The sequence below is a fragment of the Oratosquilla oratoria genome, chromosome 26 (genome assembly GCF_046742065.1).
Source record: "Oratosquilla oratoria isolate Oo_2021 chromosome 26, ASM4674206v1, whole genome shotgun sequence".
Taxonomy (NCBI): Eukaryota; Metazoa; Arthropoda; class Malacostraca; order Stomatopoda; family Squillidae; genus Oratosquilla; species Oratosquilla oratoria.
The window spans coordinates 7,527,804-7,554,277 of NC_134802.1; the positions used below are offsets into that span (position 1 = coordinate 7,527,804).

The following is a 26,474-nucleotide window of genomic DNA, read 5'->3' on the forward strand; positions in this document are numbered from 1 at the left end:
TCAATATTGTCAATTCCCTTTAAAATCTTAAAAACCTGTATCAAGTGACCACTGAGTCTACATTTTTTTAGGGAAAACAGATTCATATGTTTTAGTCGATTTTTGTATGATTTATTTTTTATATTTGGAATCCGTTTTGTGGCTCGCCATTGTACTTTTTCCAATCTGTCAATGTCTTTAATGAGATTTGGTGACCATACAGAAACAGCATATTCCAAATATGGACGAACTAATGACTTATATACCTTGTTAATCAGAGATGAACTTTTGAAGTCAAAATATTGTGCAATCTGTCCTAGAATCTTGTTTGCTTTCTAAGAGGCTGAAATACACTGTTTAGATTATTTGATATCATTACTGATAATTACCCAGAGATCCTTTTCACTATCCACTTTTGTTAACAAATTTCCAAATAACTTGTAATTGTACTTACTGCTATTTTTACCTATGTGCATAACCTTGAATTTACTTGTGTTATATTTCATTAGCCATTTTTCAGACCATTGCTGTAATTTATCTAAATCTTCTTGAATATCTAATTGATTTAAGTAATCATTTGCCATTCCGTAGTTTTGTATCATCAGCAAATTTGGAGACAATAGATTTCAGTCCATGGTCTATATCATTTATATATACTATGAATAGAAGTGGCCAAAGAACTCATAAACATTTTTCCATCTAGAAGTTTTGCCATTTAAAACAACTCTGTTTTTGATCATTCAACCAATTTCTAGTCCAACTTAACTTGCTACCACTTACTACGTGTGAAGCTAATTTAGAAAGTATTCTTTCGTGGGGTCTGGTATCAAAACCTTTTGCAAAAGATATATTAAATCTATATTGTTTCTTTTGTCATAATTTGAGATAACTGTGTTGTAGAATTCGAGTAAGTTAGTCATGCAAGAACGTTTCCGTCGGAATCCATGCTGGCTATCATTTATCAGTTACCTTTTAAATGACGTTCAATAGCATCTCTGATGATAGTTTCCCTCCCTATCCCCCTTTACATTTAGCAACTCCCTAAAATAATCGTGTTGTAGAATTTGAGTAAGTTAGTCATGCAAGAATGTTTGTCGGAATCCATGCTGGCTATCATTTATCAAACAGTTACTTTTTAAATGATGTTCAATAGCATCTCTGATGATAGTTTCCCTCCCTATCCTCCTTTACATTTAGCAACTCCCTAAAATACTAAGCCCATCTTCCTCTTACTGCCTTCTCTTACATTATCATCTCTCCATCTGCACCTTTTACCTTTTCTTCTCTGCTTGATTGATAGGGGTTTGATAGGTTTTGAAAATGAGCAGCTTCAGTGTCCATCTTGCAGGACCACCACATGCAGGTAACCATCACTGGTCCCATCATCATCTATTGACAAAAATGAAAATTGTGAAAAAGTTCAGATATGAATGTAGAGAAGGGGAAACATGTGCCAAATGTTGAGAACCTGAGGAAAAAAGTAATAATAAAAAATACATTACTCTTACCAAATAGATCTTCAATAATCTTGTTCTTTAGCACTGATGGTCCTAGAAGTAGAGGAACTGGTTCTTCATTTTCCTGAGATTCCAAACATAGGCTGCATTTCTTCTTTTTAATAAGGTTTCTATCAATATTTTCCTCTTCCACAGCACATCTCTTGAGCCCCTTCCTGGACTCTTGATGTTCCTCCCCACACATCCTAAATAAAACAGTTTTCTTAACATGTCCTTTACTACTCTCCATCCACTTGGTTGCTCTCCTAAATCCACTATTTTGACTGCCCCTCCCAACAACCAAGCCCTTTTGCCTCATACTTTTGCGACTCATTTGTGGGTGCAATGCAGAAGAGGTGCTGCCTGCCTTCACCACCTTCTCAGGCAGAAACTCAATATCATCATATTCCCATTCACTTTCATCCATTACATCAAAATCTTGGTCACTACATTGTTCTATGTCTCCATGGGTGAGTGATGACTTTGGAAGTGAAACACTTAGATCAATTTCATACAATCCTGTATATTTAGAATTTGGCTTCCTTTGTCTTCCTTTCCTGCCAAACAACTTTATTTCTTCTTTTTCATTAATTCTAGCATCATCTGTTATTGCAGTTTCAAGATGATAATTTTCTTGCCTTGAAACTAATTCCTCAACCTCACTGGGCATCTCTCTTAGATAGTGCACTATCAAAAATGGTTCAGGTGGCTTGAACTTATAAATAATCCTTGTGGCATCTTTTGAAATATTTCCAATATCACCTACTTTTCTGTTATACCGCATTTCAAGTGTATCTTCTCCAAAAATTCTTTCTTCACCATCACAGCATCTAAATATGTAGGAATTATGCTTACAGAATGAAGTCCATCGATGATTGTCATAATGGGCAAATGGGACACCTGAGGACAAAAAATATACATATAATAAGTGAAGATGAAGAAGAAATGTACATGTATGTATATATATATTTGTATATATACAGTATATATATATATATATATATATATATATATATATATATATATATATATATATGTATGTATCTTGGAACAAATCAATTTGACAGTGAAGTCTTTCAAATAATCAAAGCTCACTACTGAGAGCCTGTGTCTGTCTGTCTGTCTCTCTCTCTATATTTATATATATATAAATATATATATAAATATAAATATATAGATATAAATATATATAGATATAAATATATATAAGTATATATATGTATATATATATATATATATATATATATATATATATACAGTCGAACCTCGAAAGCCCGGACTAATTGGGGGGAAGGGTGGTCCGGTCATCGAAAATATTGCCCTAACACCCGTATATTTTCGTAGCGGTATACGTATAGGTAATGTATGATATGGCATAGAAACACATAAGAATAATACTCTAACACTGTAATAATAACAATACTGTAATAATAATACTATAATACTAATAATTCTGTAATAATTGTAATACAGGCATGTAAATGTACTGTACATACAGTGTACTGTACTGTATTTCTTATTACATACACTGTAAATATCGGAAGGTATGCACGCGGGACAGTGGTGGCGGCCATGGTTGCCGCGTTTTCTCCACTGCCGTGTAGAATGGGTGTTGCCATACCGGGGCATACATTTTTCTAGGGCGTGTGCAGACTTTCATAGCAAGATATACTTGTCAAACTTTGACAAAATGTTGGTTCTAGTTTTTTTATTCTTGAATGTATATAAGGCCCCCATGCCCTAATATATTCAGTAAGATATAATTTTTTCTTTATATTATTATCGCTAAAACAAAGCTGAAACTTTAGCGTAGAATTTTTTCTACACGGTAAAAACGTATCTTTTGGGGTATAATATTTTATAAGTAACACAATTACCAATAAAAGTCATATTTTGATGTACTATTTATTATTTGATAACTAGTTCTATGATTTTTAAACAAAAGTTTGAGTTTTTGAATGCTTTTAACAGCCCACTGATATGTAGAAAAAAATTCCTCATGTCCTTGTGCAGTTGCCACATGCCGCTATTTTACCACATTTTGGTACAAAATTCTACAAAACGGCAGCCCTGGTGGCGGCTTGACTGGGCCGGGTTTGAGTACACGTGTACGGCCATCGCTGCCACCTACCGGACAAATAGGGAACTTTGCTTGAAAAGTCCGCCCTTTGTTCGAAAAGTCTGCCCTTTGTTCATTTCGACCGGTCATACGAGGGTCCGGGCATTCGGGGTCCGGGCTTTCGAGGTTCGACTGTGTATATATATATATATACGTATGTGTATTTACCTAGTTGTATTTTACGGAAGAAGAGCTATGCTTGTAGGGACCCGCAGTTATATCTTTCCACATCCAGTTCTTTCTTAAAGTCGTGTATAGTTTTAGCATTCATTGTTTTCTCTTTTGATTTATTCCATGTATCTATCACTCTATGTGGAAAGCTATTCTTTTTCAGATCTCTTCTGTAATTGTCCTTCTTAAGTTTCTTCTTGTGTCCCCTTGTATTTCTATTGTCCCATTTAAGTAGATCATCCCTGTCAAGGATTTCCATCCCTTTCATAATTCTATAGTCGTACCTCGGTACTCGACCGCCTCTATACTCGACCAAATCGGTGCTCGACCAAAAAATTCGAGTAGAAAATACATCGGACCTCGAACAGATTTTCGGTACTCGACTAGCTCGAACAGATTTTCGGTACTCGACTAGCTCGAACAGCGGGTAAGCGTCAGTTCGACTCAGACCGCCAGCGGAGTAAGACGTACGCAGTTTGTTCGAGTATTTCTTCCCAGATTTAAACTTTTTCGTGTTGCTCTAGCCCTTAATAATGGGTCCAAAGAAAGACAGTGATAAGGGGAAGGCAAAGAGGAAAACATTATTTCTTATGGGAAAATTGGTTTCAGTGTTCGAACAAATCGGTGCTCGACCACCACCTCAGAACGGATTATGGTCGAGTACCGAGGTACGACTGTATATGGATATCAAATTGCCACTTTCTCTTCTTTCCTCCAGAGTTAATCATTTTAGTTTTTCTAATCTTTGTTCATATGTCAGCATACTGAGTGTTGGTGCCATCTTTGTTAGTGCTTTTTGAATTCTTTCTATTTTTTTTTTTTTTTTTTTTTTTTTTTTTTTTTTTTTTTTTTTTGTACTGGGTGACCATAGTGTCATTGCATACTCCAATTTTGGTCATATCAGTGTAACTAGGATTTTCTTTACAATCTCCTCATCCATGTAGTCAAAGGCCACTTTTATTGATCTTATTAAGTTGTAGGTTTCTCCAACTATTTTATTTACATGTTTGTCTGGTGTCATGTCATTTGAAATGATCACTCCTAGGTCTCTTTCTGAATTTACTTTTGTAACTTCTTTTGTTCCAATTTTGTATTTGCCGGATATTCTATTTTTGCTTTTTCCAAATTCCATTATACTACATTTTTTAATGTTGAAATTCACTTCATTCTTTTTACTCCAGTTCCAGACTTTGTCCAGATCTCCCTGGAAAGATTTACAGTCTTCTTCGTTACTCACTTTCTTCAATAGTTTTGCATCATCTGCAAAGAAGTTTATGTAGCATTTAATTCCTTCATCCATGTCATTTATATAAATAGCAAACATTATCGGAGCCAATACAGAGCCTTGGGGTACTCCACTTATCATGTCTACCCATTTTGAGTTCTTTTCTCCAAGTATCACTCTCATTTTTCTTCCTTTCAAGAAGTCTCCCATCCATTCCAATCATTTCCTTTGTTTTCTACCTATTACTTCAATTTGTCTTAGTAGTTTTTTGTGTGGTACTTTGTTGAAAGCTTTTTGTAGGTCCAGGAAGGCACAATCTGCCCAGCCATCTCTTTTTTGTATTATGTCTAGCAATCTTGAGTAAAAGCATATTAAGTTTGGAGTACATGATCTTCCACTTCTAAATCCAAATTGGTTGGGGTTTAATATTTTGTTCTTTTCTGAGTGTATAGTCCATTTGTTTTTAATAACTCTTTTGCATATTTTAGCAATTGTGCTTGTCAGGGATACTGGTCTATAATTTGTTGGATTTTCTGTCTCCTCCCTTATATATTGGTACAATATTAGCATTCTTCCAATCTTGTGGTACTACTCCATATCAGAAAGAGAAACCTAACCAGTGACATATGCATTAGAAAGTTTTAGAGATATGATACTGGGATATCCAATCAGAGTGTAGACTGATCATAGTTATTCAGAACTTATTCAAGGGAGTGTTGCATCGATTTATAGAGTAGATGAAATTAAATTTTCAAATATGTATTTCATGAGCCGAGGTATAATTACCCCTTACATTCGTGTAATTCCTCAGAGTATTGTGTTCCTTCCATGTATATATAAGGCATAGTGAAGTTATAGTGAGCTCTAGTGAAGCTCTAGTGAAGCTCTAATTACTTAATGGAAAATCCTTCCACATCATTCAGCTTGGTATGAAATGAAAGCTTAGAGTCTGGGGAACAAAAACTATTGAATACATTTGATCAAACTAATATCTCTAATTTTTTATTAGTTTCTCTTAATAATTCAAAAATGCTGTAGAAAATAAAAAGCATGATGTTTTCTTTCAAATGAAACAAAAATGACAAAAATCCAAAAGCAACAACCAAAGATATTACAACAGAAAGAACAAAAACATAACTTTACAGGACAGGGGATATAAATTTTCACGAACATTTTTTGCGACCATTTGTTTGATGGTTGCCATGTACAGCAAATCTCTAATTTCCTCTTCTTTGCTGATGAAGTGTGAGGTGAGGGTGAGTGGTGTGGCATGGGTGGAGGAGGTGTAAGGTGGACGTGGCTAGTATATGCTGGGTGCAGCTGTGCTTTTTTTTTTTTTTTTTTTTTTTTTTTTCTATTTCCGGCACTCACAGGCCCTCTCTGTATTCTGCTGCTTCATTCTCTTGTTTCTTATTCATCTTTCCATGATCACAGGAACAATACAGGGCGAGGAATCAAAATTGTTGCGTACAGTGAGAGTGCCAGGAGCAACGTCACCTTACTTTGACCTTTTCAACAGTACTGGTGCCCTGTCCACTTTCTGGGGTATGCTGGTGAGAGCAGTTGCCAAATATCTCCATAACACAATTCTGTAGCAAAAATCAAAATAGCTATTGAAATGTTGACACTTTTTCAATATACAGAGGTTGCCAATATTTTATCTATTTTATGCTGTATAACTTTTTTTTTTCTTTCAAAATTTTCTGTCATACTCTTACCCCATTTCACATCTGCTCTCCTCTTTGCCTCCTCTATCTTTTGCCTTAGTTCTCTTTTCTTTGTACCTCTTATATGACTCCCTCATCCTATTTTGTAACCAATCTGTGAAAGCTTGCTTTTTCTCTTCTACAATCTTCTTTGTTTCCTCATCCCATCACTCACTACCCTTCCTTCTATTTCCTCCCATCCTTCTTGTTCCACACATCATCATTGCACACCTTGTGACTCCCTCCTTGAACCATCCTCATTCCTCCTCCACTCCTAGTTCTACTCTATCCTTCACTCCCTCCCATTCCTCTCTCAACTTCTTCTTGTACTCTTTCTCCTTTTCTTTCTCATCTAAGCAGTTCACTCTAAGCACTTCCCTACCTTTTGTCCTTTTCCTCTTTCTCCGCCTATCCTCCACTCTCAACTTACCTTCCAACAGAAAATTATCTGATATTCCCCCACTCTCTCCCCTTAGAACATGTACATCCTTAACTCTTCCTATTATACTCCTATCTACCACTACATAGTCCATTAATGCTCTATCTACCACCCTTCATCTACCATCCTCTCCCATGTGTACTTATGCTTGACTTTCTTCTGAAATACTGTATTTGCTACCATCAACTCTCTAGGCACATCTCCACCACGATTCTTTACTGGAACTCCACATTTCCCGAACACTCCATCTATTGGTTCATTTCATACCCTAGCATTAAGGACTCCCAATACTACTACATTGATGTTTCTCCCTAATCCCTCTATGCACTCATTTAAATCTATCCAAAAAGCCTCCCTTTCTTCTACACTCTTCTCACTACCAGGCCCATATGCAGTTACAAAAAGCCACATCTCCTTACATGTTTACCTATCTCTTCACTTAATAGCATAGCCACCCCTTCTCTCCCTCACCCTCTCTTCACTCCTGAGAACCTCTCAACTACACTCCCAAACTCACACTCGCCCCTCTCTCTCAACTTAGTTTCACTCAAAGCCAACAGATCCATCTTTATTCTCATAAACATTCTACCTATTTCTTCCCTTTTACTCTCATCTGTACTACAGATGAGAGAAAGCTATAGGAATAGGTAAGGATGTTTTTTGGGCTTTTATGGATCTGGAAAAGGCTTACAACAGGGTAGACAGGAAGGCACTGTGGGAGGTTTTGCAGATATATGGAATAGGAGGAAAACTTTTAGGAGCTGTCAAGAGTTTTTACGAGAGTAGTAGAGCGTGTGTCAGGATTAGAAATGGAGAGAGTGGTTCAAGGTAAAGGTGGGACTTCATCAGGGATGTGTTATGTCACCCTGGCTATTCAATTCATTCCTGGATGGGGTGGTGCGAGAGGTAAATGCAAGGGTGGTGGGTCAGGGATTGGAGATGGTTAAAGAAGATGGAGAAAAGTGGGAGATAAGCCAGTTGTTGTCTGCGGACAACACTGTGCTTGTAGCAGGATCAGAAGGATTGAGGAAGTTAATGACAGAGTTTGGGAGAGTGTGTGAAAGAAGAAAGTTGAAGATAAATGTGGGTAAAAGTAAGGTGACGAGATGTACAAGGGGTGAAAGTGGCAGAAGAGTGGAAGTGAGCATTAAGGGAGAGAGATTGGAGAAAGTGGATAGTTTTAAATACTTGGGTGCAAATGTGGCAGGAAAGGGAGTGGAGGTAGAGGTAGAATGTAGATTGAGAGGAGCAAGTAAATGTATTGGTGGATTAAAAAGTGTAATGAGAATAGGAATTTGAGAATGGATGCTAAGAGATTGTATGAAGGGGCGATTGTGCCAACAGCACTGTATGGGGCAGAAACATGGAACATAGAGAGGAAGAGAGAAGGAGTTTGAATGTTTTTGAGATGAGGTGTCTGAGAAGTATGATAGGGGTTACTAGGCTAGATAGAGTGAGAAATGAGGTGAGGAGGAGAATGGGGGGGGGAATGAAGGGGAATTGGGAGATAGGGTGGATGAAAGAGTATTGGGATGGTTTGGACACATGGAAAGAATGAGTGAAGAAAGACTAGTAAAAGAGGTGTGGAAGGCACATGTGGAAGGACTGAACATGAGGGGGCGACCTAGGATGAGATGGATGGATGGAGTAAAAGGGGCTTTGGGGAAGAGGGGAATATCTGTTGAGGAGAGACAGGAGAGGACAGAAGACAGGGGTGAATGGAGAATGGTTGTATATGGATGATGTTGTGATCCATGAGGTGGAATGGGTGGGGGATGGGGGTGAGAAAAATTTGACACAGCCCAAAGGGATTTCTCCCAGTCCTCTCCTTTTCTGCACGAGGGGACGGAGAGGGGGGGTCACCTATTTAATGAAGCGGCTTTGCTGTGGATGTGCTGTGTCTTGTGACACTGCCTCTGACACAGGGCAGTAGACAAGATGTAGGGATGACTCATCATCCCGGAGGTGCCAAGATAAGAGGGAGGAAAGTGGAGGGGAGGGGAGGGGAGTGGAGTGTATTAGGGATGAAATGGGTTGGAGTGGTTTTTTATGCCTTTGTTTTTTATTGGCTACCACCCTTATAAGGGGGAAAAAAGCTATTGGTATATGTATGTATGCTGTATAAAAAATAGAAACAAAATACAGCTGTATTATTTTGTATGAATGTTGCCACCATCATAGAGATTATTTTGAAATGTTTACCTAAAATTCGCTCATGTACCAGAATTTTTCGAATGATCGCTGGCAACACTCCCTTAAGCATAAGAACCTTAGGGGCAGACTACCCAGGTGGTTTGCTATACTTTAATGTCATGAGGTTAGGTTTGAATATATTCTAGGTAGAAAGAATGTTGCAGCAGATGAACTTTCTAGACAGGGTTGATAAATTTTGTTTGTAGTATAGATGAGCTGGTAACCTTAGATGAGAGTGATAATAATGGAACAGAGAGATGATAAAACATGGGAATCAGTAACCCAGTATTTGATGAACCCAAGAGGAAATCCTCCAAAACTACCAAAAGGGTATATGATAGAGGAATTTCATTTGACTGATGGACTTTTGTATAGAAAACAGTTGTAAGTGGGAAAGATATTTCTAGGGGCCCAGTGAATCAGTTGGTAATACCACAAACTCCTGAACAAGAGGTATTGAAGTTACTTCATGATAGTGATTGTAGTTCACATCCAGGAAAAGATAAAACTTACAAACACAATTTAAATACTTTTGGCCAGGTATAAATATATATATATATATATATATATATATATATATATATATATATATATATATATATATATGTACTTACTAGCAAATCTGCTCAATTACCGCTTCGTAAATTCACGTTTACCTTAGCTCGCTTCTTCATAAACTTCTGCCTGGCCAGGTCTTGTATTTTTCTTGAAATTCATTATAATGTCCCAAGTTCACACTATCTCTTTCCACTTCCAATCCTCGCTCATTCATAACTCCTTCGTTTCCCGTTTTCAGTGTTGCCAATTTGCTTATTTTCCGATTTGTAACCGATTCGCTTGGTGTCATCAACATTCGTATGACTCGATACGTATTGACTCCAATATTTATTTTCATTTCATTACCCTTTTTCCTCCATAATGCATATCACAAATATGTATATACATACATATACCAAGGCTTTTTCCCCCTTCCAAGGGAGGTAGCCAAAAAGGGAAAGGCATAAAAACACTCCCACCCATTTCATCCCTAAATACCCTCCACACCCCTCCCTCCCTTCCTCTCATCTGAGCACCAAATATCACAAATATGTATATACTTATCTATAATCTTAACACATTCCCCCTCTCTTTTTTTTTCATATAAAAACATTTCCAATCTTATTGTATCATTTCTGGTTTGCTGATCTCCTTCCTCAGCAATACCGATGATGCACCTTTCTTAGTTAGGCAGTCTGCCAACTGTTTCGTGCTTTCTATCCACTTCACCAATTCAATTTCCCCTCCATCCATCATGTCTCGCAGAACTGCCAAATTGATTCTCAGACTTCTGTCTCCCCTGAGTGTAGTAGATTTTAAACTATCAACCAAGAACTTGTTATCAACAAGGCATGTCACAGGGATATCACGTTGGGTGCCTAAAATAGTGTTCAGGAATCCTGCTAAATAATTCCATTTTCTGCGACATCAAGCAAACTTAGAGTGCCCCCAAAAACGAGCGCTTGGAAAGAGAACGAGCATGTGAAAATGCTAGAAGATACAAGGCATTCATTAAATGAGATAATAATGGGTGGAGGTAACCTGGTAATTATAAGGGACTTTAACTGCAGAAAAATTTGTTGGGAGGACATGACAGTGAAAGGCGGAGAAGACTTGTGGGGAAATATATTATTAGACATTACCATGGAATATACCACAGTGGGTCAGTGAAAACACCAAATACAGAAGTAATGATGAACCGTCGAGACTGGATTTAATATTAACAATGGAACCTGAAATTCTGGATAAAATTGAATACAAGACACCACTTGGAGTGATCATATACTTATAGAAACTGAGCTAAAGGAAGAAATATATATGGAGAGAACTGAAAAGCATAGGAAAGGAAGATTGATGTACAACAAAACAAACTTTGGAAAATTAAAGAAATTCTTTTAGAATGCAAATTGGAAAAAAATTCTACATGGAAGAGAAAGTGGAAGAGAAATGGGATATCTTGATGGATAATCATAATGAAGGAGTGGATAGGCACGTACCAAGACAGAAACAAGAGTGTACATTAAATGCTGGTTCAACAGAAGATCCAGTGATAGAAGAAACAGAGCTTGGAAAATATGGAGAAACGATTAAAAAAAAAAAAAAAAAAAAAAAAAAAAAAAAAAAAAAACTGGAAAATGGCAAATATATATAAACTATAGAAATGAGTAAGTATAAAAGTGCGAAGAGAGGAAAAGAGAACCTATGATATAAGAATGGTAAACTTAAAAATAAACAGGAAATAGTGAAACTACGCCAAGGAAATACAGAATACACAGATCTAGAAATGGTCAAAGTCATGAATAATCACTTCAAATCAGTTTTCACTAGAGAGAAGGCACAGTATTGGGACGAAGGAAGTGAAGTGCAATCTCCCACCAAGAGCAAAATAATAACACAAAAAGAAATAATGGAACATTTAACAACTTTGATGTTAGGAAATCGCATGGCCTGGACGGAATTGCAAATTGGATTCTAAAAGAATGGAAACAAGAACTAATGGATAAAATATATAACATAACAAGTTGTTCACTTAGGGGAGCGTCGCCAGCGATCATTAAAAAAATTCTGGTACATGAGCAAATTTTAGGTAAACATTACAAAAGAATCTCTATGATTGTGGCAACACTCATACAAAGTTATACAGCTGTATTTCGTTTCTATCTTTTATACAGCATAAAATAGATAAAATATTGGCAACCTCTGGCAACCCCATTGCATAAAAAACATTCTGTATATTGAAATAGCATCAACATTTCTATAGCTATTTCTATTTTTGCTACAGAATTGTGTTTATGGAGATATTTGGCAACTGCTCACACCAGCATACCCCTAAAAGATAGTGGAGAGGGCATCAGTACACTTGAAAAGGTCAAAGGTAATGTCGCTCCTGGCACTCTCACCATATGCCAAAATTTTGATTTCTCATCCTGTATTGTTCCTGTGATCATGGGAAAATTTACAAGAAACAAGAGAGTGAAGCAGCAGAATATAGACAGGGCTCATCAGTGCCTGAAATAGAAACAAGGAAAAAAGAGGAGAAAAGCTTCACAGCTGCACCCAGCACTCTACAACCATTTACTAGCCATGCCCACCTTACACCTCCTCCACCCATGCCACACCACTCACCCTCACCTCACACCTTATCAGCAAAGAAGAGGAAATTGGAGATTTGCTATACATTGCAACCATCGATCTTATGGTTGCAAAAAATAGTTGTGAAAATTTAAATCCCCTGTCCTGTAAAGTTTATGTTTTTGTTCTTTCTGTTGTAATATCTTTGGTTGTTCTTTTTGGATTTTTGTCCCTTTTTTTTTTTTTTTTAATTTCTCTATTCTTTTTTTTTTATGAAACCTGAATTTTGCAAAATTTTAGAAATATTCAGAGAAAAAATTGATAAAAATTCAGAGGTAGGCCTATTAGTTTGATCAAATATATTCAATAACTTTTGTTCCTCAGACTCTAAGCTTTCATTTCATATCAAGCTAAATGATGTGGACGGATCTTCCTTAAAGTAATTAGAGCTTCACTATATCTTCACTATGCCTTATATATACATGGGAGGATCACACTAATGTAAGGGGTAATTATACCTAAGTTCATTAAATACATATTTGAAAATCTAATTTCACCTACTCTATAAAGCAATGCAACACTCCCTTAAAGAAGGAAAAACACCAAAAGACTGGAAAAATGCTAACATAGTACCAATATACGAGATCTGATAAAAAAAAAAACGCGGACTGTTTGAATTGCGCAGCTCCAGTTGGTTCCAGGGGAATCCACTTGGCGTTGCTAGGTTCACACAAATCAGCTGATTACGACGCCATTTCCCGATTGCAGATATCTTTATTTGTGTATTAGCTATGCTGTTTTTAGTGAAGTGCAATTTTTTCGTTACCCGGATTTCAGAATGAATAATGTGAAGGAGCAACAACATGCTGTGAAGTTTTGTGTTAAACTTGGAAAATCTGTGAAACTTTTGCTAGGCTTAACACAGCTTATGATGATGTTGCTATTAAGTGTACAGCACGTTTCAAGTGGCATGAGCATTTTAAGGATGGTCAACAGTCCATTGAAGACGGTGAGCATCTTGGACGTCCTTCCACGTCAACCGACAACTCACACATCTACAAAATCAACACCCTGGTGTGGGCAAATCGACATCTGACGAGTGTGGATATCAGTTGGATCTTGTTATGAGATATTGAAGATGCACCGAGTTGCTGTGAAATTTGTGCCATGCCTGATGACGGATGAACAAAAAGCCCACTGCATCCAGGTTTGTCAGGAACTGCTTGATCGTTCAGAAGATGAAAACTTCTTGTCCAGGATCGTAACAGGTGATGGATCATGAGTTTATGGTTTTGAAATTGAAACAAAGGTCCATTCGTCCCAATGGATGAGTGAAACATGCCCCAGACCCAAAAAAGCTCGCCATGTTCGATCCAAGGTCTAGGCAATGCTGACAGTTTTCTTTGATGCTAAGGGTGTTGTTCACCACAAGTACCTCCCCGAAGGCTCCACAGTGAACCAGACTTACTACAATGAAGTTCTGAAACGTCTAAGGGACGCCATCCGTTGCAAAAGGCCAGAAATGTGGAGGAGTGGCAACTGGTTATTCCATCATGACAACGCTCCAGCCCATTGCGCCCTCAGAACTTGTGAGTTTTTGGCCAAACACTCGATCACTGTTCTTCCCCCCCCCCTACTCACCTAACCTTGCTCCTTACAATTTTTTCTTGTTCCCCAAACTCAAAAGACCCTTAAAAGGAAGAAGATTTGTGACAATTCCCGAGATTAAGGCAAATGCGACAAAGGAACTGAAGGACATTACAAAAGAAGCATACCAGGACTGTTTCAACAAGTGGAAACACCATTGGGATAAGTGCGTGCTTTGGGGAGGAGAGTACTTTGAAGGGGACCCAGATCTGTAATTTCTAAATTAAGTAAAGTACACTTTGCTTTATGACGTCAGCCCGCATACCTTTTGAAAAGACCTTGTATAGAGGAGGAAACAAGGAAGAACCAACTAACTATAGACTGGTCTCACTAACAAGCACTATAGTCAAAATTTGTGAGAAAATTATCAAGAATAGATGGGTAAAACACCTGGAAGAAAATAATATAATAAACCCAAGACAATTTGGGTTCAGACAGACAAGATCATGTACCACAAACTTAATATGTTTTTACTCAAGACTAATAGATATAATACAAGAAAGGGATGGAAGGGGTGATTGTACTTTCTTGGATTTACAAAAAGCTTTCGACAAGGTACCACATAAAAAACTATTTAAAATATTGGAACATGGCAACCTGTTAAAATGGATGGAGGACTTCCTGAATGGTAGAAAGATGAGAGTAGTACTCAGAGAAAAATATTCAGGTTGGAAGGTGATGTGGAATGTTACATGAGCTTCTTTGCAGTCAATGCTAAATTGTTGAGGAAAGTAAAAACCGAAACAGACTACGAATCACTACAGGAAGACCTGAATAAGGTTTGCAAGTGGAGTCAGAAATGGAAAGTTGACATCAACATTAAGAAGTGTAGCATAATGGGGTTTGGAAAAAAGTAAAAATAGAATATCAGGACAATATAAAATTGGAACTAAGGAGGTAAAGAAAGTGGGATCAGAAAAAGATCTGGGAGTAATTATCTCAAATGACTTGTCCTCTGATAAACAAATAAACAAAATTGTTGGAGAATCCTATAACTTGCTAAGATCAATAAAAGTGGCATTTACATATTTGGATGAAGAAATTATTAAAAAAATATTAGTCAAACTGATAAGACTATACGTGACGACATTGTAGTCACCCAGTATCAAAAAGAATATAAAGAAAATAGAAAGAATCCAGAGAGCAACCACAAAAATGGCTCCAGCATTTTCAAACTTGTCATATGAGGAGAAACTGGCTAAATTGGAGCTACTGACTTTGGAGCAAAGAAGAGAGAGAGGCGACCTACTGACCATCTATAGTATCATGAAGGGCACTAAAATACTCGATAGAAAGGACTTGTTAAATTGGGACAAGAGAAACACAAGAGGACATGGAAAGAAACTCAAAAGACATAGTTTTAGAAGAGATCTGAAGAACAGTTTTCCACATAGAGTGGTGGACATTTGGAACAAACTGGACAAAAAAATAGTGTGTGCAAAAACCATTCATGAAATTAAGAGCAAATTAGACACTGTGAGATACAAAGGCGGGACACTACGAGCGTAGCTCCCCTTCCCGTAAAATACAACTAGGTAAATACAATCAAGAATAGATGGGTAAAACATCTGGAAGACAACAACATATTAAACCCAAGACAATTCGGGTTCAGACAAGGAAGATCATGCACCACAAACTTAATATGCTTTTACTCAAGACTAATAGACATAGTGCAAGAAAGAAATGGATGGGCTGATTGTGCATCCCTAGACTTGCAAAAAGCTTTTGACAAAGTACCACACAGAAAATTACTAAAAAACCTGGAACACATAGGAGGAATACAAGGGAACCTACTAAAATGGATGGAGGACTTTCTGACTGGTAGAAAGATGAGAGTAGTGCTCAGAGAAAAATATTCAGATTGGAAAGAGGTGATCAGTGGAGTACCGCAAGGATCTGTACTGGCACCAATAATGTTTGCTATCTATATGAATGACATGGACGAGGACGTGAACTGCTACATGAGCTTCTTTGCTGATGACGCTAAACTGTTAAGGAAAGTAGAAACTGATGAGGACTGTGAAGCACTGCAAGAAGACCTAAATAGGGTATGGAACTGGAGTCAGAAATGGGAAGTGGACTTTAATACTAAGAAGTGTAGCATAATGGAGTTTGGAAAAAGCAAAAACAGAATATCAGGAAAATATACAATTGGAACCAAGGAAGTAAAGAAAGTAGGATCCGAAAAAGATTTGGGTGTAATTATCACGAACGACTTGTCCTATGATATACAGATTAACAAAATTGTCAGGGAGACTTACAACTTGCTAAGATCAATAAAAGTGGCATTTACATACTTGGACAAAGACATGATAAAAAAAAATATTGGTTACATTGATAAGGCCTAGATTAGAGTATGCGGCGACATTGTGGTCCCCCAGTACCAAAAAGAATATAAAGAAAATAGAAAGAATCCAAAGAGCAGCTACAAAAATGGCACCTGCACTTGCAAACCTATCATACGAGGAGAGATTGGCTAAACTGGAGTTACCGACACTGGAGCAAAGAAGAGAGAGAGGTGACCTATTGACCATCTACAGAATCATGAAAGGCACAGAGATACTTGATAGAGAGAACTTACTTAACTGGGACAAAAGAAACACAAGAGGACATGGAAAGAAAATCAAAAAACATAGCTATAGAAGAGAACTGAAGAAAAACAGTTTTCCACATAGAGTTTTGGACACTTGGAACAAACTGGATAATGAAATAGTATGCGCAAAAACCATTCATGAGTTTAAAAACAAACTAGACACTGCGAGATACAATGGCGGGACATCACGAGCATAGCTCCCCTTCCCGCAAAATACAACTAGGTAAATACAAGAGAATGAAAAAGCAACAACACAAAACTGCATATGAAATATAATTAAAAATAGGAGACTTAGTTATGGTCAAATTACATACACCTCATAATAAACTTTTGCCGAGGTACTCAGGTCCATATAGGATAATTGATTTTGCAGGTGGAAATAAATACAGTCGAACCTCGAAAGCCCGGACCCCGAATGCCTGGACCCTCGTATGACCGGTCGAAATGAACAAAGGGCGGACTTTTCAAGCAAAGTTCCCTATTTGTCCGGTAGGTGGCAGCGACGGCTGTACACGTGTACTCAAACCCAGCCCAGTCAAGCCGCCACCAGGGCTGCCATTTCGTAGAATTTTGTACCAAAACGTAGTAAAATAGCGGCATGTGGCAACTGCACAAGGACATGAGGAAATTTTTTCTACATATTAGCGGGCTGTTAAAAACATTCAAAAACTCATACTTTTGTTTAAAATCATAGAACTTGTTATCAAATAATAAATGTTACTTATAACATATACCCCAAAAAGATACTTTTTTACGGTGTAGGAAAAATTCTACGCTAAAGTTTCAGCTTTCTTTTAGCACCAGGGCTGCCGTTTCGTAGAATTTTGTACCAAAACGTAGTAAAATAGCGGCATGTGGCAACTGCACAAGTACTTGAGGAATTTTTTTCTACATATCAGCGGGCTGTTAAAAACATTCAAAAACTCAAACTTTTGTTTAAAAATTATATAACTAGTTATCAAATAATAAATGGTACATCAAAATATGACTTTTATTGGTAATTGTGTTACTTATAAAATATTATACCCCAAAAGATACGTTTTTACTGTGTAGAAAAAAATTCTACGCTAAAGTTTCAGCTTTTAGTGATAATAATATAAATATATATATATCTTACTGAATATGTTAGGGCATGGGGGCCTTATATACATTTAAGAATAAAAAGACTAGAACCAACATTTTGTCAAAGTTTGACAAGTATATCTTGCTATGAAAGCCTACACACGCCCGAGAAAAATGTATGCCCCTGTATGGCAACACTCCCATTCTACACAGCAGTGTAGAAAATGCGGGAACCCTGGCCGCCACCACTGTCCCGCGTGCATACCTTCCGATATTTACAGTGTACGTAATAAGAAATACAGTACAGTACACTGTATTTACAGTACATTTACATGCCTGTATTACAGTTATTACAGAATTATTAGTATTATAGTATTGTTATTACAGTATTGTTATTATTACAGTGTTAGAGTATTATTCTTATGTGTTTCTATGCCATATCATACATTACCTATACGTATACAGCTACGAGAATCTACGGGTGTTAGGGCAACATTTTTGATGACCGGACTTTTGGCATGACCGGACTGCCCTTCCCCCCAATTAGTCCGGGCTTTCGAGGTTTGACTGTACAAGATCTTGCACTTAGAAACTAGAGACGTATCAATTTATCACTTAGATGATATAAAGAAGGTTAGGATACAAGTTGATGATAAGGATACATGTGACACGGAGATTAAATTGCGGCGTACAAGTCGACCTGGCAAATAAGTCGACCTCAAGATTTTTAGCTCAAAATTCTGACTTAGGCCTATACCTACCATATAGGTCGACCCCAAACATATGGTGGGCTACCAGTGGCCCAAAACTTACCTAGGTCTACCGGTAAATGAAATGAAGCTATAATAAACTTACCTAGGTCTACCGGTAAATGAACTAAAGCTATAATAATATGATACATTTTTGTATTGTGCTGTATAGCAAACACCAGCAGTTACCGCATATTGTATCGGTATAACTTATGAACATAAAATTCGTCAAGTCATTACTTCCTATAAAATATTACAGTAATACCATAGATAGAAGATCATTCCAAGTAGTTTTTAGATAGTACTGCTGCGTATTGCACTCTTATTTTACTGTAAAACACAGTATGACTGTACCGCACACCCGCCATTTGCATTAGTAGTGTAAACAATCTGTGACGTCACGCTACCAACCTGTCCGATGATGGTTGAGGTTTTGCTTTTGCAACAGGTCTTCATATTTTTGTAGACATCTACACAGTCTCCAGATATTACCCAGACATCAGACTGACAACACGTACCCAGGGTGGAGCTTCTTCATTGTTCAGCTTGTACTTTAGCTGAAATTATTTTAACTCCATGGCTCCACCGGCAAAAAGAATTAAATATGATGCTAGCTTCAAGCTCAGACTTGTTGAATGTGCGATCTCTTCAAACAACAGTGCAGCAGCAAGGAAGTATGGAGTGAATAAAAAGCTGGTGCGTGACTGGTAGAAAAGTGAAGCTTCTCTGAAGAAGGTGCCTAAGAAGAAATGTGCTGCAAGAGCAGGTATCTGTCACTGGCCTGAATTGGAAAACGACTTAGAAGTCTGGGTCAATGAAAACCGTGAAAATGTGTATACAGTTACCAGAAATGGCATACGAACTCAAGCACTGAAGTGGGCCAAAGCACACCCAGATGAAAGCAAAAATTTTACAGCAACTGTAAACTGGTGTTCCCGGTTTATGAAGAGAAAAAATTTGGTGTTGAGGGAAAAGACTAAATTTGCACAAAAACTCATTGCAGACCTCGAAGAAAAAATTACAAATTTCCACAAATACGTCATTGGACTGAGGAAGGGATATGACTACCCACAGTGTCAGATTGGTAACATGGATGAAACCCCTTGTTTTTTTTATATGCTTAGCAACAAAACTGTTGACACCAAAGGCAAAAAGACGATTTTGGTAAAAAATACAGGTCATGAAAAGACCAAGTTCACAGTTGTGCTACGTTGCCTTGCAGACAGAACGAAATTAAAACCAATGGTTATAATTAAGAGAAAAACCATGCCAAAAATGAAGTTTCCTCCAGGTGTTTTTGTCCACGTACATGAAAATGGTTGGATGGATGAAGGTGGGGTCCATTTATGGATCGACAAGGTATGGAATAGGCATCCAGGTGGTTTATGAAATGGAAGGAGCTTGTTAGTGTGGGACATGTTTCGTTCTCACTTAACAGAAAACGTCAAGAAACACCTGCAGCGAAGCAATACTACAACTGCCGTGATTCCAGGGGGATTAACATCTGTGCTTCAGCCTCTTGATGTTTGTCTAAATAAACCCTTTAAAGACAATATTCGTTCAGAGTGGAATAAATGGATGATGGAGGGAGAAAAGTCATTTACGAAGGGTGGCAATATGCGTGTACCTCTTGTTTACAACTCGTTGGTAAAGGTTTGCATTTTTGCCCTGCCCTCTAAGGCGACCCCTAGATTTGGGAAGATTTTTTAGGCTTAAAAACTCGACTTATACGCCGCAAATTACGGTACTAAAGGCTTTTCCCCCCCTTACATGGGAGGTAGTCAAAAAGAAAAAGGCACAGAAACCACTCCCACCCATTCCATCCCCTAAATACTTCACTCCCTTCCACCCTCTTCCCTCCCTCACATCTTGGCACCTCCAGGATGATGTGTCATCCCTGCATCTTGTCCATTGCCCTGGGTCAGAAGCAGTGTTGCAAGACACAGCACATCCACAGCAAGGCCGCTTCATTAATTTGGTGACCCCTCTCTCTGTTCCCTCATGCAAAAAAGGAGAAGATGAGGAGAAATCCCTTCAGGCTGCGTCACTTTATTTCTCATACATGCTACCTCACCCCCCATCCCCAACCCCTCATGCATCACAGCATCATCCATACATAACCCTTCTCCATTCACCCCTATCTTCTCTCCTCTCCCGTCCTTCCTCAACAGACATTCCCCTCTTTCGTAATGCACCTTTTACCCCATCCATCTCATCCTAGGATGCCCCCTCATATTCACTCCTTCCATCTCTGCCTTCCACACCTCTTTTACTAGTCTTTCTTCACTCATTCTTTCCATGTATCCATACCATCCTAATACTCTTTCATCAACCCTATCTCCTAACTCCCTTTCCACACCTGTTCTCCTCCTCAACTCCTCATTTCTCACTCTATCTAGCCTAGTAACCCCTATCATACTTCTCACACATTTCATTTCAAACACATTCAAACTCATTCTCTCTCTTCCTTTCTTATGTTCCATGTTTCTGCCCCATACAGTGTTGTTGGCACAATCACTCCTTCATATAACCTCCTCTTAGCATCCATTCCCAAATGTCTATTTCTCATTACACTTTTTAATCCACCAAAGCATTTACTCGCTTCTCTCAATCAACATTCTACCTCCACCCCCCACTCCCTTTCCTGCCACATTTGCACCCAAGTATCTAAAACTATCCACTTCCTCCAGTTGCTCTCCATTAATACTCACTTCCAGCCTGCTGCCACTCTCTCCCCTTGTACATCTCATCACCTTACTTTTGCCCACATTTATCTTCAGCTTCCTTCTTTCACACACCTTCTCAAACTCTGTCACTAACTTCCTCAATCCTTCCTCCGATCCTGCTGCAAGCGCAGTGTCGTCAGCAAACAACAACTGGCTCAACTCCCACTTTTCTCCATTTCCTTTAACCCCTTCGTTACCGACCCATCAACCTTACGTAAACAAACGTTTCAAACCGTCCCACGAATGGCTGGAGCCTTATGTTTGTAAACACAGACACTTGCCACCACGTGGGTAGAAATAACCCAGGAACCGAGGCCTTGAGAGCCCTCAATACACACAGCTTATAACTGTGACACGTGTGTGTCACGGGGAGCACGCTCAGTTCCTGGCGGGTGCAATCAGCCGTGACACGCAGGTGTCACAAAACATACATCCGGTACTCAAGGGGTTAATCATCTCCAACCCCTGACCCACTACCCTAGCATTCATCTCTTGCACCACCCCATCCATGTAAAGATTAAACAACCAGGGCAACATAACACATTCCTGACAAAGTCCCACCTTTACCTCAAACCATTCACTCTCTCCATTTCTAATCCTAACACAAGCATAAAAACTCTTGACTGCTCTTAACAGCTTTCATCCTATCCCTTATATCTGCAGTACCTCCCACAGTGCCTTCCTGTCTACCCTGTCATAAGCCTTTTCCAGATACATAAAAGCCCAAAAAACATCCTTACCTTTTCCTATAGATTTCTCACATATGTCTTAGCACAAAAATCTGATCTACACAACCCCTACCTGTCCTAAACCCACACTCTTCCTCACCAATTACTCCCTCTGTTCCTCTCCTATTCCTCTCAATCAAGACCCTCCGTTAAGCCTTCCCAACTACACTCAACAAGCTGATCCCTCTGAAACTACTACACTCACACTTGTCCCCCTTTCCCTTGTAAAGTGGAACTATACAGGCACTCCAGTCCTCCGGCACTCTACCCTCTCCTAAACAAACATTAACCTCTTCACTCCGGGGCACATCGCACGTCTGGCAGCATTAGCTGCCCAACGTGCAGTTACGTCATAATCATGGCATTATAAAAAATAAAGTCAGTGCTCAATTGTTTGTTCTCTTTCACCCGTGTATTTTGATAACCATAGAAAATTGATGAAGCCAGTTTAGAGAGAATGGAAATTACGTAGGTACGACTACAATAAATATAATCAAGATGGCGACATCGGCATCATCGAGTACCCACTTGCTCCTCATGCCGCCTACGTAGGCGTCACCGTATGGAAGTGGTTAAATAACCTCACCAGCCAGTCCACCATAACTATATCTCCTTTCTTTAGACATTCTGCATGGCATCCATCCAGACCAGGTGCCTTACCTGCTCTCATCATCTTAACAGCTGCTTTCAATTCATCCTTCCCTATTTCTCCTCCATTTTCCTCACTCATCACTCTCATTTTCTTAGTGCTTCCCACTGCAACTACCTTTCCCTCCCTATCCTCCTTCACATTTAGCAACTCCCTATAATACTCTGACCACCTTCCTCTCACTGCTTCTGACCCAGGGCAGTGGACAGGATGCAGGGATGACCTGTCATCCAGGAGATGCCAAGATAAGAGGGAGAGTGGAGGGGAGTGGAATATATAGGAAATGGAATGGGTGGCAATGGTTTCTATGCATTTTTCTTTTTGGCTATCCCCCCATGTAGGGGGAAAAGGCCTTAATTACTATCCACATAGGATGTTGGGGGATTCTTTCTTTTATAGTATTATCTTGATGGTTATCTGAATTCCATTCTGCAAACAACAATTAGCTTATTTCCCACTTTTCTCCATTTTCTTTAACCATCTCCAATCCCTAACCCACCACCCTTGCATTCACCTCTCACACCACCCTATCCATGTATAGATTGAACAGCCAGAGTGACATAACACATCCCTGATGAAGTCCCACCTTTACTTCAAACCATTCACTCTCTCCATTTCTAATCCTAACACAAGCTCTACTACTCTCATAAAAACTCTTGACTGCTTTTAACAGCTTACCTCCTATCCCATATATCCTCTCCTCCAGTCCTCCGCCACTCTACCCTCTCACACACACAAACACAGTCGAACAAATCGGATGTACCTGAGAACATTCTGCGAGCTAGTGCTAAATCTAGCTATTCTTCAACCAAAAATTGCCGATTTATCTAGTTGTAAACAGATCGGAAGGGGGCTATGACGAGTGGTACCATGATGTAGCAAAGTGATTGAAGTTTAACAAGAATAGAAAAAAGAAGAGAAATGGATGATAAACTGACATACATAGAGACAACCAAAAGAAGATTGGACATGAGTAAGTATGAAATGCCTTTGGGAGTAGTTAAAAAGAAAATATGTAACACAGTCCCAGATATAAAGAAGAATCATTCCATGGATTCAGAACAGAAAGAGAAATATTTGAAATGAAATGGGATATTGTTGAATGGAAAAGGGAACATAACCAATTATACAAAGAAGTGAGTGAATTGAGGAAGGAAAATGCATTATTAGTTAGGGAATTGGAAGAAATGAAAAAGGAACTGGTTAAAGTAAAAAATGATAATGAAAAGATGAAAAATGAAGACAATTAAAAATGAAACTTTGTTGAGGGAAGTTAATGAAAAAATATTAATAGAGGCAGGCAAAGTTGGTGAAAATATAAAAAAATCAAACATAATGGAAATCAAAAACCAAATGAAAGAAGACAAAAAAAAAAAAAATACTATTTAAAGAAATAGTAAAAAATAAATGAATGAAAGTACAAAGGACACAGTAATGGAATAAATGGAAAGGGATTGGGTAAGAGACACAATAGACAAAAAAAATGTACTGTAATCTATAGTATCAAAGAAAAACATGGTCTAATAAGGTTCCAAAGGGAAAAAGAGAAGAATATAGTGACAGAAATACTAAAAGTACAGGAGTTGCCCAAGGACACGAAAAAGCAATAGAAGATATCTATAGGATGGGCAAATATTCTGACAAGAAGAATAGACCTCTTAAAGTAAAATTTGATTCACAGAGAATGGCAGAAGAAATATTAACAAAGGCAGGAAAACTAGCAAAAACTAAAAACTACAAAAATCTAAGGATAAAAAAGTAACTGAGTGATGAGGAAAAAGAAAAGGAAAAAACACTTAAAGAGGAAGCTAAGGAAAAGAACGAGAAAAGAACAGAAAAAGAAAGGAAGGAGTTTTTTTTTGGAGAGTGATGGACTTGAGACTGAGGAAATGGTACATAAGGGAAAAGGAAATGCAGGAGAAAGAAGAAAAGGAAGAAAAGGAAAAAAATTAAAGATAACATATACCAACATAGACGGACTGATATCAGGAATCGATGAATTGAATGACTATCTGGAACAAGAAAAACCAGATATAATGGGGATTGTGGAGACAAAATCAAAAGGATCATTACCACCAAATCATTTAGGTCAAAGATTATATAACTGTTGGTACAGAAATAGAGGAACAAAGCAGGGTAGAGGAGTGATGCTACTAACCAAGAAAGGCCTAAATGTGACAAAAATTACAGAAGGAGAGAACAATGTGGAATTGATTATGATAAGAGTTGAGGATAGAGATATGAAAAATAGAAAGTATGCAATGATTTATGTCCCACCTAAAACTCACACATGGAATGACATTGAACACTCCAAAATGCTGGAAGATATAAGAAAAACACTAAATGAAATCCTAAAGAAGGAAACCTGGTAATTATGGGTGATTTTAACTTGAAAGAAATATGTTGGGAAGAGATGACTGTGTAAAGTGGAGAAGATCACAGGGGAAACATACATATATATATATACCAAAGACTGTTTCCCCCTTACAAGGGAGGTAGCCAAAAGACAAAGGCATAAAATTCTTTCCCGCTCATTTCATCCCTAATACACCACTCCCCTCCACCCTCTGCCCTCCCTCTTATCTTGGCACCTCCTGGATGATGGGTCATCCCTGCATCTTGTCCACTCTCCTGGGTCTGAAGCAGTGTCACAAGACACAGCACGTCCATAGGAAGGCCGCTTCATTAAATAGGTGACCCCCCCTCTCCATCCTCTCATGCAGAAAAGGAGAAGTCGGGGAGAAATCCCTTCGGGCAGCATCAAATTTTTCTCACACATACTACCTTACCCCCTATCCCCCCACCCATTCTACCTCATCCATATACAACCATTCTCCATTCACCCCTGTCTTCTGTCCTCTCCCATCCTTCCTCAACAGACATTCCCCTTTTCCCCAAAGCCCTTTTCACCCCATCCATCCATCTCATCCTAGGTTGCCCCCTCATGTTCACTCCCTCCACATCTTTAATAGTCCCTTTGAGACAATCACTAGAGATGAGAGAGAATTGTAAATCCTAACTAACCTAAACAACTAGCCTGATTACTTAACTTATATGAGAAGTGGCAACTGCGCAGGTATTGGCAGATTTGAACAGTTGAAACAAAAATTGCAAGGTTATGCTTGGTTGAAATGTTACTTTTGAACATAAGACACCAAATTATAACTACATGGTGAGACAATAAATTCGCAAGGTTGACATAACCCAGGCTCAATCATTATACATTTGTGGCATCTCTGTATTTCATCATAAATGGGCACCATGTACAAAGGGCGGGAAATTCCTATGAATAGGCAATTCTTTAAACTCGTTAAGGCTCTACAACTGATGGTCAAATTGGTGCAACAGACAATAAGAATAATGGTGAGTAAAATAACAAGTAGATTGCTAAAGATTCTAAGAATTCCGGTAATTTCACAGAATAGAGGAAATGACAATTTATAGGAAACGAAGATACAAATGTAAAGCCCATTATGTCGGCTAGGTCCTTGAACGAAAGTATTTGCAAACTATGGTTTGAAAAAAGACGTAAAATTGGGAAAATGGACGGTGTGTCACAACCCCAAAGTTGTGACACTACCTATCTCTTCCCTTTTACTCTCACCTGTACTACATCCATGGCACATTAAAAGACCCTCTTATCCCTTTACTTTTTTTAGGAATGTCCCCTGTGGGGCTACAGGGAGAAGGATGCCTGGTCCCAATCCCCATAAGAGAGGAAACATATTACTGGAAATGACCATTGATTACACATTGATGCAATGGGTCATGGAAAATACCAGATATAGAAATAACCATGAACCCTCAAGATTGGATTTGATATTCACATCAGAACCCGAAATTGTGGATAAAATCAAATACAAGACACCAATTGGAAAAAGTGA

The 26,474-nt window shown here is 38.3% G+C and overlaps 1 protein-coding gene across 13 annotated transcripts in view; it reads right to left on the minus strand.

The window, feature by feature from the left end:
- Window positions 1–26,474, minus strand: part of LOC143039374 (uncharacterized) — a 1,426,499-nt gene that overhangs the window by 1,180,231 nt on the left and 219,794 nt on the right. For all 13 annotated transcript variants that reach the window (XM_076209287.1, XM_076209284.1, XM_076209291.1 and 10 more), the window contains exon 4: window positions 1,488–2,375. In XM_076209287.1, coding sequence (XP_076065402.1) covers window positions 1,488–2,375 — 888 coding nt within the window. The remainder of the gene's footprint in view (window positions 1–1,487; window positions 2,376–26,474) is intronic.